Here is a 16,722-nt window from a genome sequence, read left to right as displayed (position 1 = left end):
AGGTTCTTCTCACTCATGTCCAGCCTACTCAGGAGACTCCTCCATCTACCCTTTAAATGACCAAACACACATTCTACAACCATTCTGCAACTGCTTAACCTCTTATTAAAACACTCCTTGTCACTGTCAAGGTGACTGGTGTACAGCTTCATTAGCCAAGGGAGCAATGGGTAAGCAGGATACCTTGTATCACTATGGGTATTTCCACACCCCCGATGTGAATTTTTTGGTTAGGGAAGAAAGTGCCTGCATCTTAGAGAACAGCCCCGAGTTACAAAATACACGAGCGTCATGCACCTTCCTAGACCACCCCACATTGATGTCTGTGAAATGACCCCTGTGATCTACAAGCCCCTGCAGGACCATGGAAAAGTACTCCTTGCGGTTTATGTACTTGGTCACCAGGTGTGCTGGCGCTAAGATGGGGATGTGCGTCCCATCAATAGCTCCCCCACAGTTTGGGAAGCTGATCATGGCAAACCCCTCCACTATGTCCTGCACATTTCCCAAAGTCACTACCCTTCATAGCAGCAGTCTACTGATGGCACTGCACACTTGAATCGCAGCAGCTCCCACTGTAGATTTACCAACTCCAAATTGATTCCCAATTGAGCGGTAACAGTCGGGGGTTGCCAGCTTCCAGAGAGCGATGGCGACTCTCTTCTCCACCGTCATAGCTGGTCTTAAGCGAGTGTTCGCACGCTTCAGGGACGGTGTCAGCTCCGAGCACAGTTCGAGGAAAGTTTCCTTTCGCATACTAAAGTTTTGCAGCCACTGATCATCATCCCACAGCTGCATAATGATGCGGTCTCACCAGTCTGTGCTTGTTTCCCTGAACCAGAACCTGCGCTCCACGGACTGCAGATGACATGTTACAGCCTGCAGCAATCTGGAATTGTTCTGCTGGATGTCTTGTAGCAGGGCAGCCACGGAGGCATAGCTCAATCTTCTTCGCATTCTTGCTCTAAAGTACTCCAGGATAAGCTGCGATGTGTTTTTCATGCTCAATTATAGTGCAGAGTTCAGCTGGCTCCATGTCTCTGCAGCAATGGCTATTGGGGGGACAGGGTAGGGGAAGCAGCGTTGCATCATGGGACGAAGACACTTGTCTCAACAGTCACCGAGGCTAGTTGCACTGTGGGATAGCTACCCATGTTGCACTGCTTTGTAATTCAAATTAAGGCTGGCCAGTGGGGATGCAAGAAACCAGCAAAAACGCCATAGTGGGGACAGTCTGCTGCAATTTCTATAAATCGGTTTCTGAAAGTCGAATTAAGCTAATTCTCATTAGCGCTGCAGTATAGACATGGCCACAGTCAATATTTGCTCATTCCAGGTAAATCCTGTCTTTTTTCCCCCCAAACAAAAGTGGACCAGATCAGTAAAATCTCAAACTCCTTATGGATTTATTGATGTATTGAAGTGCACCCAGAAAGGGAAAGACCATCACAGTACAGATAAAATAGATATTAATATGTATTTATAATATTTTAAATCTGAAGTTTGCCTACAGAATGTATGTTGTTTTTTCAGATGTTGTCCCAAAGAGAATGGGAAAATAAGCATGTAGGATGGCTGACAATTGAAACCTACTCTTGTTATGATGATGTGTCTCCAGATGCTTCAAAATAAGACAGGGCTGGAACTGATAAGGATTTAAGCACTGTAATCTCAAACTGGTGTCTGCCACAAAAAAAGGCTCTGAATGAAGGTCCCCATGGTTTGCCAATAGAAAAAAAAAAAAACTGATTTATCTCAGCATTATACACCTTTTGAAGAAATTCCTAAGGTATCTAAAATGTTGCACAACTCCAGTTAAAACAGTTTTGATGAATAAGAAATTTGGTGGGTATGTAAAATGGCAGAAAAACAACAACACAGAATTCTAAATTAATAATACTATTGTGAATGTGGAACTACAAAAAATGAACAGCTGAGATGAGGTAAACCAGATACCTTAAAGATAAAAATCATATTAAGGAACACTGAGTCGGTCAGGTTTCTTACTGATAAAGGTGAGCTGAGTTCAAAGATGAAGCTAACATTTCAAAGCACGCTTCTATCCTGAAAAGTAAAACTGCAGATATGGCACCATTTGACTCAGATCTGCTGATGTCTCCTCGGCTCTGCATACACAGCATTGAGTGAGCTGGTTTCTACTCCTTTGCTTCAAACAGAATTATTCATTATGAACAAATCACATACTCTTGTGCAACCCTGTTAAAGGCAACAGAGTTGCACAGATGTCACTGAGCATCTACTTTGGCCTAAAGATCCTCTAATACGATGAGTGTGCTTGAAGGAGAGAATGCAGCTTGAGTCCTAGGGCCTGATTTTCTCCTCTGCTTGTGTGAATCTGAAAACTCTAGTTAAGTCAATAGATTTACATCAATCTAATACTGGCATAAGATGGAAGTAGAATCTGGTCCTTAGATCTCAGAATGCATTTGCAGAACTGCTAGAGGAGAACAAATTTGATTTCATGACACATGGGCTCAGTGTCCAGGCAGAGATGTAATACACATGGAACCATACAATACTAGTTTCGCAGGAACTTTTTAGACTAAAACTACATCAACATTCAGTGAAAGCTACTCAATACTCCAAGATTAGAGAAAACATTTCAGAACCAATATTTCCGACCTCCCCACCTTGAGCAGACTCACAAGGTTCTTCCCAATTTTAAAAGATAATTTGTGACATACAAACTGTAGGTTGAACGTTTTATTTTTAATTGTTGTGCCTTCTGCTATTATCTAACAGGAAAAATATTTGTGACACTAGCAGTTTGGCAACCCAAGAAAAGCTCAGAGAGATGCCCAAACATTGTTTAAGACATAATATTTATAGGTAAAATATTAAATCTTTGCAAAGTCAGGGACTGTCCTCTGGTCAGCATAATAACTACAGCAATGTCAGCTAGCACTAGTATAATTGCTCAGAAAAATCAGTTTTAATTAAAACTGTCCAAATAGAGTTGACACGGTATAAATGGTGAAGAGGTTATTACATAGGGTGTTATGCTGCTGGAGGCACAATCTTTCAAATACGGTGTAAAACCCAGGCCCTGCTATTTGTTGTTAGTAAGATTATATTCCCCATCTCATAGTAGTGGTGTTTACCCAAACTGGAATCTAGGGTTATTACATTCTACACACCTAAGAGAGGAAAAGAGGACTTTTTTTACATCCTATTGATTAGTGTTTCGGCATGCTGTTAAACAGATGCTACATTTCTCAAGGGATTAAGTGATCTCTATGCTTTTTAAAGGAATTTAGAGTATTGTGGAATTTTTAGATGAAAGGCTCTATGTAAATTAGGCACACGCCTCCGAGCAAAAAGACATGCAGTTTTATTATTTCAGTCCAAGAAATGAAATCCTTTGTGTTCTTTGAAGTTTTACATCAGCATTTCTATTTTAACTTGTATTTCAGTGGTGCTGAAACTTTTCCTGTCACGCTCACCCTTATCAGTAATAGAATCTGTCTGGGCCCCCCATCCATTATTGCACAGCCAAGGCTTCCTGAGCAGAGGAGATTGGGCTGAAGGCAGAGGGGAAATCCCCTCCGGCTCTCTGTGGGGGCTGGCCTGGGCCCTGCCATGTGCCCCCCAAACATTCCTCCATGCACCCCAGGGGCACGCACCCCACAATTTGGGGACCAATGCTCTATTTTCTAATCACTTACTGTCATACTCCTGTATTCATCTTCAAACATATCCAGAAAAATCTCTTCTCCCTTAAAAAAAACCCAACATATTATTTTTCCATGCATAAACATGTTCACATTATAAATCCAAGGTCATGGTTGTGAAGCCATCTGTTTTTCATTACACACATTTCTCATAAGTCACCAGTAAATTAAAGTAAAACAAATCCCATATCGTTCAGCAATCAACATTCTTTTAAGAGCTTACCAAAATAGGAGCATTTAATGTCTGTTCATTAATTATTTTAGGATATTTGACATTAGTTTATCGTTGCTTCTGTAGGAGTTAAAGTGTCTGGGACTGAATATTTCAGTGTTCTCATAATCTGTTTACAATACACTAAAGAAGTGAAATGCTGTAGACATCTCACTTAAATAGGAAAGAGAGTAAATATTTCAGATGTTGAGAATAAATTATGAGCCATTCTATAGAGCGCTGCTGAACAAGAAGTGCCATTAATAACCATGTGTCTCCCTTAACACTGATGGAGTCCCTGGTGTGGTCGAAGGAGGTTTAACAGGTTCTGTTCCATGAAACAAATCAAATATATGCAAACTCCATCCCATAAGTAGCAGAACCATGAATAAACTACAATCACGAACATCTGATACCTTCCCTACACTCCACCCATGACTATCCATGTCCAAGACAAAACTGTTACTAAACTATTTTGTAACTGCTTTTCTTCGAGATGTGTTGCACATGGTCCATTCTACTTCAGGTGTGTGGATCAGAGTGCATCAGAGTTGATGATGGTTTTTACTTAGCAGTGCTCATCAGGATAGTGCACACACCTTTGCTTGTATTACCAACTAATGGTATAAAAGGAAGAACTTTCCTTGATGCCCCCTCAGCTCCTTCTTATCAGATAAGCTCCAATATAGAGCGGAGTTGTGGAAGGTGGGTTGTGGAATGGACATGTGCAATATATCTCAAAGAACAATTACGGGAAAGGTTAGGAACTGTTTTTATTCCTTAGGATGATTGCATATGTTCATTCAACTTTAGGTGACTTACAAGTAGTTCAGACTGAACTAGGATTTTGGAGTCTATTTTGAAGCCCAGATGTGGAATAAACCTTTCTACCAAAAAGGTCTAGTGCTTCTTTGTTCTTTGCAGTAGATGATGATCAACCCTGATGTGACTTTTTGCTCACTACCAACACTGTATCAAGAGCTAGCTACTCTTTAACAATTCTTGATATGAAGTCATTCTGGAGAGGAGAGGAATCCCCAGACATTGTGACCTCATCAAGTGATGAGGAGAATGAGTTCAAAGGCAACTGAGTTTGAACCTTCTCTAACGGTGAGGCTTCTGATACAGGAATTTATGGAGGAGCCTGCGGTTCTCTCTCAGTACCGATATCAATACCAGAGACAAGAGCCTAAACATTTTCAGGGGATCTGGCTCAGCACCTGCTAGGTGACTTTGTAGCAGGAGGAATACGGGAAGACTGAAGAGGGAGGGCGACCCAAGGGTTCCAAAAAGGCTAATACTACGGCATAGGACCATAACCATAACTGCTCCTTGGGTCTCAATTTCTGGACCATCTTCCAACATCAGATGGGTACCTGGGACTAGGATCTTCCCAATGATGGCAATGGCTGATATGGCCTCCTATCCTGAAAAGGTGGTGAATAGGAACCAACCTCGGTCTCCGAGGAGGATCCAGAGTGGGTCTGAAGCCACCGCAGTGCCATACTACTCAATTCTGGAGACAGAGAACATCTGCCAGATGATACTGATACAGGGGATAACATAACTAGGTTTACCCCATGACTGGACAGGATCAGAAAGATTTGGACATTCCAAAGATCTGAACATAGACGGTACTGTGATCTGCTGTTCCTGTCTTGAAGCAGCACTTCTGCTGGAAGTGAGTGTGCTGGAGCCTAGGGAGTGATTGGTACCAGTAGGCCCACTTCCTGCACTGAAGAATCTGGCACTGAGAGGCAGAGCAAGTCTCTTGCTACCGCACAAGCCTCAAATGTTGTTGACACAGAGACTTCCTTGGCTCAAAAACTGCTGCGCCACAAGTGTCAGCACCACAGTAAGAACTGGCTTCGTCGGCCTAGAAGCCAGTGCTGGAGTCAATGACTCTTGCAGAGATGCAACAGAAGTAGTACTGGGTTGTGCTGTCTACCTGCCATATCTGCTACTCTGAGGGTAGATGGCACCAGGGATCTCGATCTCCTGTCGGGATCAGATCTAATTGTATTAGAGGAATAGTGCTCACTGTATCTCTTGTGTTTTTTCCTCAGTACCAGAGAAGGGGATTGGTTCCTTCCATTTGATGATCTTCTTTGGGGGGAAGGGAGAAGTGCCAATGTCTGGAGGTTCACAACTAGCAGATATGGATGTACCTGGTATCTGCACCAAGTGGGAAGATTCCAAAGGTGGATGCAAGGCAGCCTCCATAAAAGTGTGGCACAGTCTTACCTCCTTGTCCTTTTTTGTATGCAGCTGGAAGTCTTTACAGATCCAGCAGTGGGTCTTGAACACAGCCCCCACCCAAATACTTCACTCATTGGCAGATATTTCTTGCAACCAGCACAGGGCTTAATACCCAGGGACCTAGGCATGCCCTGGTACCAAAAGTCAACACCTGACACTAAGAGGGACTCAATGTCAGACTACCAAGAAAAAGAAAGAAAACTTAGACGGACACATACAATTTAACTATACACAAAACCACTGACAATGGGAAAAGACTTAAGTAAACAAGTCAACATGCTCTAAGAACGGAAGGAACTGAAGTGGTCGGGCAGCGCTGGACTTTGTACCATCAGTCAGAAGCATGCATCAAAAGGCGCATGTGTCACCCCAATGGGCACCGCTAAAGAAAAAACCATCTCCAGCTCTGGTAAACCACATGCCTGAAGCTGACATGTTCAATCACTTGAATAAAGCAATTTGCAACTATCTTTTTTTCCAGTAAAGAAAACCCACTAGCGTAATGATTCCTTCCATTTCAAACATGGAATTTCTCCCTTATTCAAAAAGTAACGCTGCCTTGAGAGCCAGTATGTGCAATAGAGAGACAAAGATATTACCTCACCCACCTTAGCACTTTAATATCCTGGCACTGACATGACTACAACAACATTGGATACAATATGGGCAATATTCAGTGATACAAAGTAGTAAACGTTTCTGGTATTAAATTGCATCTTTTGATATTATGTACATTTTTTTCTAATATATGCACACAGTGTAGGATTACCCCAGTTGAAGGGGAAATATTTCAAGTCAAAAAGAATTAATTTAATCCCTCTTCTTTAAAAAGTACCTTATAGAAGCGCCGCAAAAGATGAACACTCTCTTCTCTTGCACCCTAGAGGGAAGAAATATATCAGTGAAGATCTCATTAATACTTCAAATGAAGGTTACTTACTTGTCCCTGGAGTTCTTTGAGATGAACTTTGTATATTCACACACATGGGATGTGCCAGTTGGGTGCAGAGGCAATGGAACCTTCACTAGCAATGCCCATTGGAGCACTCGTGTCCCTTCTTTCCCCTCCCCTCACCAACCCTGAATGTTCTGGTGGAAAGGATACAAAATAAGGTATATTGCTCCAGCCACCTCAGTCCCTCCCCACTGCCAGGTCTAGTTTATAAGACTCAGGGAAGAGGGGAAGGTGGGCAAGGAATGCAAATATGCAGAGTCCATTTTGAACTACAGTTTCAAATAATATACCATCCTTTCTCCTTCGAATGGCCTCTGTATATTCCCATGCATGGGATAGACTGGCAAGCAGTAGAAACAAAGGAAGGTGGGACAAGGAGTCCTAATTAATAGGTGACAAAAGGATTACTCTGCCAAACTGAGTTCAAAACTGGACTTGAGGTCCAGACACCAACGTTTTGTAAGAGTGTGACTAGAGCTCCAAGTGACAGATTTATAATTGTTATATGTCTGAGGCATGGTACCAAAGCTGCCTTGGCCCTAGAAGAGTGAAACCTTGTACCTTCCATTCCTCTTCCTGAAATGAATGTAAAAGCCTCTCCTATACAGGCTTTGATCCATATGGGTAATGTTTAGGAAAACTTAGCCTGCCCCTTTTTATTCTAAGCAAAGGAGATATAGGTTTGATGAATGTCTGAACTCTTTATTCCCATCTAAATAGTAAGCAAAAGCTCTTTTAACATGAAGAGCATGCAGTTTGGCTTCACCCTTCTGCACATGAAACAGAGAAAGACACAGGTAAATGAACTGATTAATGTGAACATCTAACTGCCTTAGAGAGAAATTTGGGGTGAAGATGTATCATTATTTTGTCCTCATGAAAAAATTGTAAATGGTGGTTCTACCAAAAGCACCTGTAACTCGCTCACTCATCCTGCAGACAGAACTGCCACCAGGAACGCTATTATGAATATAATATAATATATTTTATATATAATATAAATGAAATAAAACATTCTCCCATTGACTCAAATGGGTGTTTCATTAAATGCGTGAGAACCAGATTTAAGTCCCCCTAGGGTGAAGTAATTTTAATAGAAGGATAAACATTAAGTCTCTTTAAACATCTTAACTGTTTCAAGAGCAAACACGTTTTATCACCAAAAGAACAGAAGGTGGATGTAGCAGATAAATGGACTTTAATTAAAGAAAGCAACAAACCAGATTTTGAGCTGCAGCAAGTACTCCAGCATACATTGAATGGGGCTGTCAAAGGGGATGTATTACTACCTGCTGACATTGTGAAGTTTTTCAGTTTAAAATCGTATCATTTGAGTATATTCTTTTCTGGAGTTCACTAAGATATTCTGAACATCAGCAGAACAAAATAGTTCAAAGACCATTTAAAACCTACTGCCAATGTGGTGATGTGGAAAGTGCTTTGATCTAGATGACAGACCCCACCATCTTGTTGGATCAGTAAATAAGGAACAACAGGCAGCATTCTATACTGTATCTGTGAGCAGGGTTGTAAGTCTGGGGACCACTGTTCTCTAGGCCAAGAAGGCATGAATAAAATTATCTTGACTTTGTCCTGATTTACTTTCCTTATGACCCCCTGTATAAGGGGATAGGAAGAAAGGCACACAGGAGTCCTTACCTTCATATGCAGAATGTATCATAAATCAAATAACTTTCTCTCTCTGCTCATAAACGAAACCTGTGACATTTTACATTATTTACAAGGAGGTCTATGTTTGGGTGTCCCCAGCGTGCAAAGATTTTCTAGATCACCGGTGTTTTCAGTGACCACTTGTGTTACTGTGATTCTTCTTAGTTGGTATGCCAGGTTCCTGTTCTTCCCTGACAGGTGCACAAGGCCAGGTAATATGTTGTGGAGAATACATCATTCCCATAAAACTGTAACCTCTCTTCAAAGTTGAGCAGAATAAGGACCTCCCTGTTTGTTGATAGAAACATCACTGTGATATTGTTCATAACCACCTGTACCCACTGTGCTGGAGATGAGGGAAGAAAGGTTTTAATGCCTAAAAAATTGCTCTGAGTTCTAGCAGATTTATATTTAAGTCTCTGGGGGATTCTAGTGCTCCCCATCTGTTGTTGGACACATCAGAGGTAGCTATTGTGAATGGAAAGAGGGCTGAATGGTCTACCCCTGAAGACATTGCAAGGTTGAGTCCATCACTTTAAAAATTGCAGCACTTTCTTTGGAATGGTTAATTTTCAATACATGCTGTCTGTAAACTGTAGCTGGTTGACAGCCAGTGCTATAAGGTTCTTATTTTGGAACTAGCATATCGGGTGACTTACTTTAAAGCTAAAAATCCCATCAACTTGAGGTAGAATGTGACCCTTTGAATGGGCATTAGGTGAAGAGTTTTTTGTTTTGTTTTTTTAAATAGGAGATTTGTCAGAGTAACTTTTCAATTTATCATGAACCCAGGTCTTGCAAAGAAAGTAAATATGCAGAAGACAGCACTGAAAATGTGTTCCTTTGATTACATAACCTATTGTTCAAATAAGTCACAAATTCCCTCTTATGTGAGCTGCCACCACATATACATATTTTGTAAATACTCTGTGGCAACAGAAAGTTCAAAAGGGAGCATCCTTGTACTGAAAATGATCCTGTTCCACTATAAAATGAAGGTACTTGCGATGAGAGAATCTTTTGGAGATATAGAATAGGTATCCCTTAAACAGAGAGCAGCAAACTATTCCTTAAGAAAGAGAGGTATGTAGTGGCTAGGATCCGCATAATGCAATGAGCTTCCTGAGGTCTAGTATGGGGTGAAGACCTCCATCTTTCTTGGGAATCAGAAAGTAGATTGAATAGAACCCCATGTTTCCCAATGTCCTTGGTACCTCCTCTATTGCCTCTATTTGGGAAGAGAAAGAACCAATCATATCACAACAGATTTTTGCAACGAGAGTTCCTGATAGGAAATAGAAGGATGAATAGTTTTAAACCTCTTATAATTTCTAAAAACTACTTGCCTATGGGAAAACAGTGGGAAAAAAATGATGCAGCATGGTTCCAAATTGAGAATAAGTTTGAATCAAGACTGGATTACAGCTCCTGGGCAGTCCAAAGGCCCAACACCATAGTTGTCAAAGATGATTGTTTGCACTGGTTCTTGAAATTTCTTCTTGCTGAAAGGGCTGTTGAAGAGGATATTGCTGGTAATAATATTGTCTCCTCCAGATAAGTCAAGAAGAGGAAGATGACAATGGGGTACCTGAAAATCAGGTTCCCTCCTGAGCCGTTGATACATGCCCAACAACCTGGCAATGTATCTGGTCTAACTTTTCCACAAACCTCATTAGTTCTGGTACTGAATAATCCTTTTATAAGGGAAGATCCCCAAATTTAGAGACTATTTCTGGAAGTCTAAGATTTAAACCAAGTGCATCTTCTGATAGAAATTGCAAAAACTACAGTGCTAACTGCAGAGCAGGAAGAATCAAGAAATGTTCTCAAGGCATATTTTGCCACCTGCTGACCCTCCATAATGATGGTATTTGCGAGTTGTCTGTTAGTCTGGGAGAAATTCAGTAGGCACTGACATTTTCCCCAAAGATGACATTGGTACAGCACAATCACTGCTTGTTACTTCACTATTCTTAAACCTAAAGTGAAGAGAAGGCATCTCCCAATTCCAGTAAATCCATCTTCTTTCCATCCTTATATGAAGGCGTATAGAAGGATTGATCCACCTTTAAACTTCTGAACAGCCACTTATACCACCAAAGAGTTTGATGCTGTGCATGTGTAGAAATATGAGAAGCCATTTTGGGGTAAGTGACAATTTGTCTGTTTATTAGAAGACACTGATTGAACCAAAGCTGGGCTTGCCCAGATGAGTATCACAAGTTGTAAAAGTCCATTTAAGAGACTGTAGGACGTCAAAGACTGAATATGAACTCTCATTTCTTGAAGTAGTTGGTATTCCTTTCTGCTAATTTGTAATAGGCAACAGCATCTTCAGATGGAGATGAAGCAGAAGTCTCATGTTTTCATCAAGGGATATTCAATCATCAAATTCAGGATCCATTTCTTGAGTTTATGTAAAACAATCTACTCTTCATCTTCCAATGTATTGGGCACTATGGCAGAGAATTGTTCTTCAGTTTTGCAGACAAATCCAGTATCTTTAAATCTGAAGGTTGGAAAGGAGATTGGCATTGTCTGCTGCAAAGATTGTAATGACAATATATGAGTAATGTCAAGGAATTGGCCAACAGTGCCTTCTCTGTCACGGCAGTGTTCACAAGTCTGGCCAGTAATCAACAGTCTGATCCAATTAATAAAAATATCCATAGTAAGGATCCTCTGGGAATGGCTGAGAGCCAGAATGTTCTCTTATGTGTGGACAATGCAAAGAAGGAACCAGCCTTTCCAATTCTATTTCAGATTGTGGATATGATCTGGTATGCAGAGGAGACAGTAACCGTCCTGAAGAACAGATACAGGAGAGAGTAGTTTGCTAGCAGAATTTGATAGAGTCTTATGAGGTTGAAGTGGAGTTGAAGACTCATGCTCCTTTACTTTCCTCCTCTTCACAGGAGCTGAAGAATGAGCGCCTGGAGGCGATCCCTTTCACAGTTCTCTTTCTTGAGCCAACATGGCACAGGATCCAAGTGATAGACTGAAGCCACTACTGTAATGGGAGGGAGGCTAAAAAGATCTGAGTCAACAGGTGGATCTAGTATACTCTTCACACTTTCAACTGTCGCTGTTGAGAGACTGATCTTTGATTTCAAGTTTGGGTCAATGATTTGGGATCTGGACCCGTTACTTCATTCAGGTACTTTTTCACTCTGCATGCAGAGTTCTTATTTACTGAATCTTACTCAGTACTGAAGTTCCTGGGTCATGGATTGGCTTTGCTCATAGATGCCATCCCTACTAATGTGTCTTGAGAGCTCAAATCCATTTATCTGGGATCCTTTTAAGGAACTTTTGATTTATGAGAGGACAGAACTAACAAGAATACTGGAACAGATGACAGCACTTTATATTGCTTCTGTCTAACCATGTGCGAGGCTGAAGTTTGGTTCAGAGAAAATTCAGAGTCTATCAGTGTCTTGGATCCAGTGGACTTGGCTGCCAGCGCTTCTCCAAGTAGAGCCTGCAGTCTGTTCATACTCTAGTTTCCTGCCCTCCAAGTAAAGGTGCTACAAATGAAGTTTCTTGAGGGACAACATCCTTCTGAGGCAGGCAAGGTACCATGTGACACTGATGCTGGGAAGGCTGAAGGACAAGCAGCACAGGGTTTAAAGCCCAGCTGCTTAATTTTTGGATCAGCCATTGAGATGTCTTCCAGAATTCATGCTTATAGCAGCCACGCTAACACTAAAATCCTAACATAGTATGAAGTTTTATTAGAATATGTACAACAATATTTAATTTTAAAAAACAGATTTTTATTAAAAATAGCTGGACATTTTAAGCAGCATTCAGACCCAGAGGACAGAGCAATTCCTAATTCAGCACGGCTAGTAATTGGAAGGAACTGAACTGGCCAGAGTGCCACACCTTCTTTCCTGACTTTCCCCTAGGATGTTCAGGAACAGTGAGGGAAGGGGAAGGAGGCTGTGTAAAAGTGCTCCAACAGGCACTCCTAGTTAATGTTCCACTGTCTCAACTATACCAGTTGGCTCATCCTGTGAATGAGAATATGAAGAAGCCACTCAAAGGATAATTATTTCCTGATAATTTCACTCAGTAAAAAGCAGATTATATACTGGGCACAGTTTCTATGCACCCAGCACCCCAATCTCTGTTTTGATTAAAAGAATGCTGCATGTGAACTACAGGGTTCCCAGTTCACATTAATTTAATCTTATTCAAACAGGACCATGTTAATGTGAAGCTGCACTGTCACAGGGCAATGTAGAAGAGCCCATATATGCAGTTATGCTGAGATTTTATCGAGTTCACACAGCAAGGTGGTGGCAGAGCTGAGAAGACAACCTAGGAATCCCAACTCCTTACTCTAACTACTCGACACACTCTTCCTCCTCCTTTCTTCAGTTCTGAGCAATTAAACAAAAGGCTATTTGCTTAACAGATGCAGTCTATGAAACTAAATAGAACAGAATGAGTTGTGCAGCTTTAGTTCATGTCCAGCTATCATTGTAACTAGCAAAACCACTGCTTATGTGGGCCCTAATACTATGGTAGCATACACTTACCTCAAGGCAAGCAAGGTGAACATCTTTTATAATACTGCCACTTTTAGACAATACCAGCTGTTTTAGTAATAGACAGCCCAGTTCCAATGTTGCCAGACGAACTTTTCCATCTAAAGTAAGAAATCAATTAGAATTCTGATGCACAGGGCATTTACTCAGGAGAAATCTCCTTTTTACTCCAAGGCTTTCCATATGCTTCCATCTCTTCCTCCTTACCCCTCTCAATAGCCACACACAACAAAACCAGTCTATACTATGATGCCATGATCTACTATCAGGTACATAGAGACACACAATTATGACTTTGCAAAATAGTGTCTCTCAAGAGAAGGTTGAAGTTATTTCTGTCACTGGTGGAGTCCACTCCCCATCTGGGAGCTGTCAACTCACCTTTGCCAGAAAAGACTCAGCCCCAGGCACATAATAAAATTAAAAGCAAATTTTTTTGGCTTTGGGATAAATAGCAAACAAGAAGTGTTTTCAAAAATTCTGGGAAAGAACTCCAAGAGCTCTCTCTTCTCTCCCTATCTCCAGCCCACCCCTTCGGGTTGAAAACCTGTGCTATATCAGTACAGCTTTTAGGAACAGAAGTATAAACATAATTTATTGTTTGTGTTGCAGTAGAACTTATGGACCAGAATTTCATTGTGCTAGCACTGTACAAACACAAGAACATCTCTGCCCCAATCTAAATATAAGATAACAGACAACAGGTGGATACAGAAAGATGGGGAAGAAAAAAGAGACATTGGTCAGCATGAGAGGCCACAGTCTCAGCACATCAGCAGTCTGTTTTTTCAAGGCATTAAGGAAAGAGGAGTTTTAAGGAAGGATTTGAAGGAGAACAATGAAGCAGATTAGCAGATGGGCAGCTTGGAAGAAGACACGGTATTTATTTGAAAACAACAAGTGGGCAGTTAAGGCTGGTATCACTGGAAGAGCAGAGATGGGAGTCAACATCTCAAAAGCATATGAGAACTGGTAGCAAGGGATAGGAAGTGAATGGCCTTGAAAGTGAAGACAAGTAACTTGTGTTTGATGTGGTGAGGAAGGAGGAGCCAGTGAAGGGATGTAAAATGGCAGGTGACAAAGCAACAAGCTAGGAAAGGGATTGTTGCAGCAACATTTTAAATGTATACGAGTCAGACAAAATTACATTTGTCAAGGCCAGGCAGGAAAAAAAAGGATGTTGCAGTAGTCAAGATGCAAGATGAGGACTTGGATGAGAGTTTTAGTTGTGTGGATGATAGGAAATGCTGTATTTTAGCAATGTTATGTCATCCAGAAAGAATTTGCCATGTCTAGATTCTCACATCCAGGCTGTGTTTAAATCTTGGAGAGAGGTGGATGGTCCCCAGATTACAAGGAGGATAAGGATGTTGCCCAGTGACTGAGAAAGGAGAGAGGGTGGCAGAATTTGGGGGGGAAGAGTAAGACCTCTGTTTTGGCCATGTTGATTTTAAAGTGACAGCAGGACATCTGTGAGATTTCAGAAGACAGGCACAGATTTTAGTTTGGACAGTAGGAGGTAGGTTCAGAGTAGAGGTCGATCTGACAATCATCAACATAGAGATCATAGCCTCATCCATGTTTCTGGATTAAATTATTCAGAGATAAGGCGCAGAGGGAGAAGGGGATCAAAAACAAAAATCCAAAGTTGGAGCAGGAGGAAGGTGTAAGGAGACTTCTCTCAACCACATCTTACACACTATCAGTTTGCCCAGTAATGCTAATTATGGATTCCAAGGAAGTGCTTTTGTTTAAATAGAAACCAAACAGATGCTAGCCCTGCATTCCTTCCTTCTGCAAGCACATGCACCCTCAACACGACATCACACAGCCTAAGGAGGAAGTTTGTGAGAGTCACTTATTAAAATACTGTCATACTATCACTGTTTATGTTCACTGAATTATATAATTTATTAGAAAACTTGAAGGGAGGCTACTGCAGAGTTCATAATATTAGCATAAGTTAATGATTTCAAGGATCACACTGTATTAAGCAAACAAGCATTTCAGATGTCCACTTATGCATGGCTGAGGACTTGATTGAAGTGCTTCAGTGTACTAGCATGGGAGACCAAAGTTGGAGAAAGCTGTTTTCCTCATTGAGTCTTTCAGGAAGAAGCAGAAGGAAGAGAAGGGAACTGAGGAGGGCAATAAAGAGCTAATACTTAAACACAATATGTTTTCATCAGCTACTTAATTTAGAAGAGGTGAGATGACTAGAACCATTGGAAAAATGAGTGTTTTCCTTTCCTTGCCAGCACAAAATTGAACTTCATAAAAAACCCTTCAATTTTCTGAAAAAAACAAAAATTTTCAAGGAAAGCAGATATTTTGTGTAAAAATATTAAATTTAGCTGAATACCCAGTTTTGCACTGAAAAGAACAGATTGAAAATTTGTAATCAGCCTAGAAAAGAAGGGCAGCTACAAATGAAGAAGCCCAATATTGCAAGAATTACACATGGGAGTAACTTTACTTGCAACAGAAGTTCCACTGAAGTCTAATAACTTGAGTGCATGCTTGCAGGATTGGTACGTAATAAGAGCTGCAAAAAATGTAAACTGTATCTCTAATCACTGCTTGCTGTATATTTTGCTTATGTAACTCAGCCGTAAGCAGGAACTCTAAGGTCATAGACCTCCCTGTTGTCTTGAATGCAACAGCAACTATTCAGATGAAAAGCAGAATTCCTACCTACTCTGCTCTCCAGTGGAATACTGCCATGTGTCTTTCATGGGCCAGATCTGTTTATCTAACAAGAGCATGCTAGTTCCAGTTGTGCAGCAGCATGTCTTTTCCTCATGGGGAATGGGGACTACTTATTACTTAAAAGCACTTAGTACTTCAAATATTTTTAGCATGGACACTACATTTTCAGAATGTATTGCCTCACAAAAAAAGTAATCAGCTAACATGATCAGAAATACTCTACCTGGTTGAGCAGCATAATTCATTATCCTGATGAGCCTTTCTGCAAGTACATGGTTGTATGAGCTTTTCTCCTCAGCATGCTGTGCTGGAAGCTGAATTCTCTTCAGCTTGACTGGGTCAATTCCTTTTGAAATGGAAGAAAATAGGAGGATATTTGTAGTTTATAGCTATTAAAAATTGCAATAAGTCATCTTGAAAAGGTATCATAAGCAATATAGAACTGCATCGGCATGAAGTAAAATTGCTGTATTTGAATGGCTGTGCCATAGTTAGAAATGAAAGCAACAACAGAAGATTACAAAATTTGTTCAATCTTCCAGATTGGGATTTTCAAAGGAGCCTGAGGGATGAAGGTACTCAAATCCCACTGAACTGGAGGCCTAAACTTCTTTGGTTCCTTAGAAACACATTTAAAAGTGTTGTTATTTTGTTAACAATTGATCAAGT

The 16,722-nt window shown here is 40.8% G+C and overlaps 1 protein-coding gene across 6 annotated transcripts in view; it reads right to left on the bottom strand.

Annotated features, from left to right (window-relative positions):
• CLEC16A (C-type lectin domain containing 16A) overlaps positions 1-16,722 on the bottom strand; it is a 166,881-nt gene that overhangs the window by 100,744 nt on the left and 49,415 nt on the right. For all 6 annotated transcript variants that reach the window (XM_067551308.1, XM_067551311.1, XM_067551309.1 and 3 more), the window contains exons 13-16: positions 16,277-16,399; positions 13,336-13,445; positions 6,998-7,042; positions 3,687-3,737 (exon numbers count right to left, since the gene is read on the bottom strand). In XM_067551308.1, coding sequence (XP_067407409.1) covers positions 3,687-3,737; positions 6,998-7,042; positions 13,336-13,445; positions 16,277-16,399 — 329 coding nt within the window. The remainder of the gene's footprint in view (positions 1-3,686; positions 3,738-6,997; positions 7,043-13,335; positions 13,446-16,276; positions 16,400-16,722) is intronic.

The sequence above is a fragment of the Emydura macquarii genome, unplaced genomic scaffold, assembly GCF_026122565.2.
Source record: "Emydura macquarii macquarii isolate MOO-44397 ecotype Brisbane River unplaced genomic scaffold, CSIRO-AGI_Emac_v2 contig_1348, whole genome shotgun sequence".
Lineage (NCBI taxonomy): Eukaryota > Metazoa > Chordata > Testudines > Chelidae > Emydura > Emydura macquarii.
Note: the sequence above shows the minus strand (reverse complement) of the source record. Positions and strands in the feature narration are given on the sequence as shown.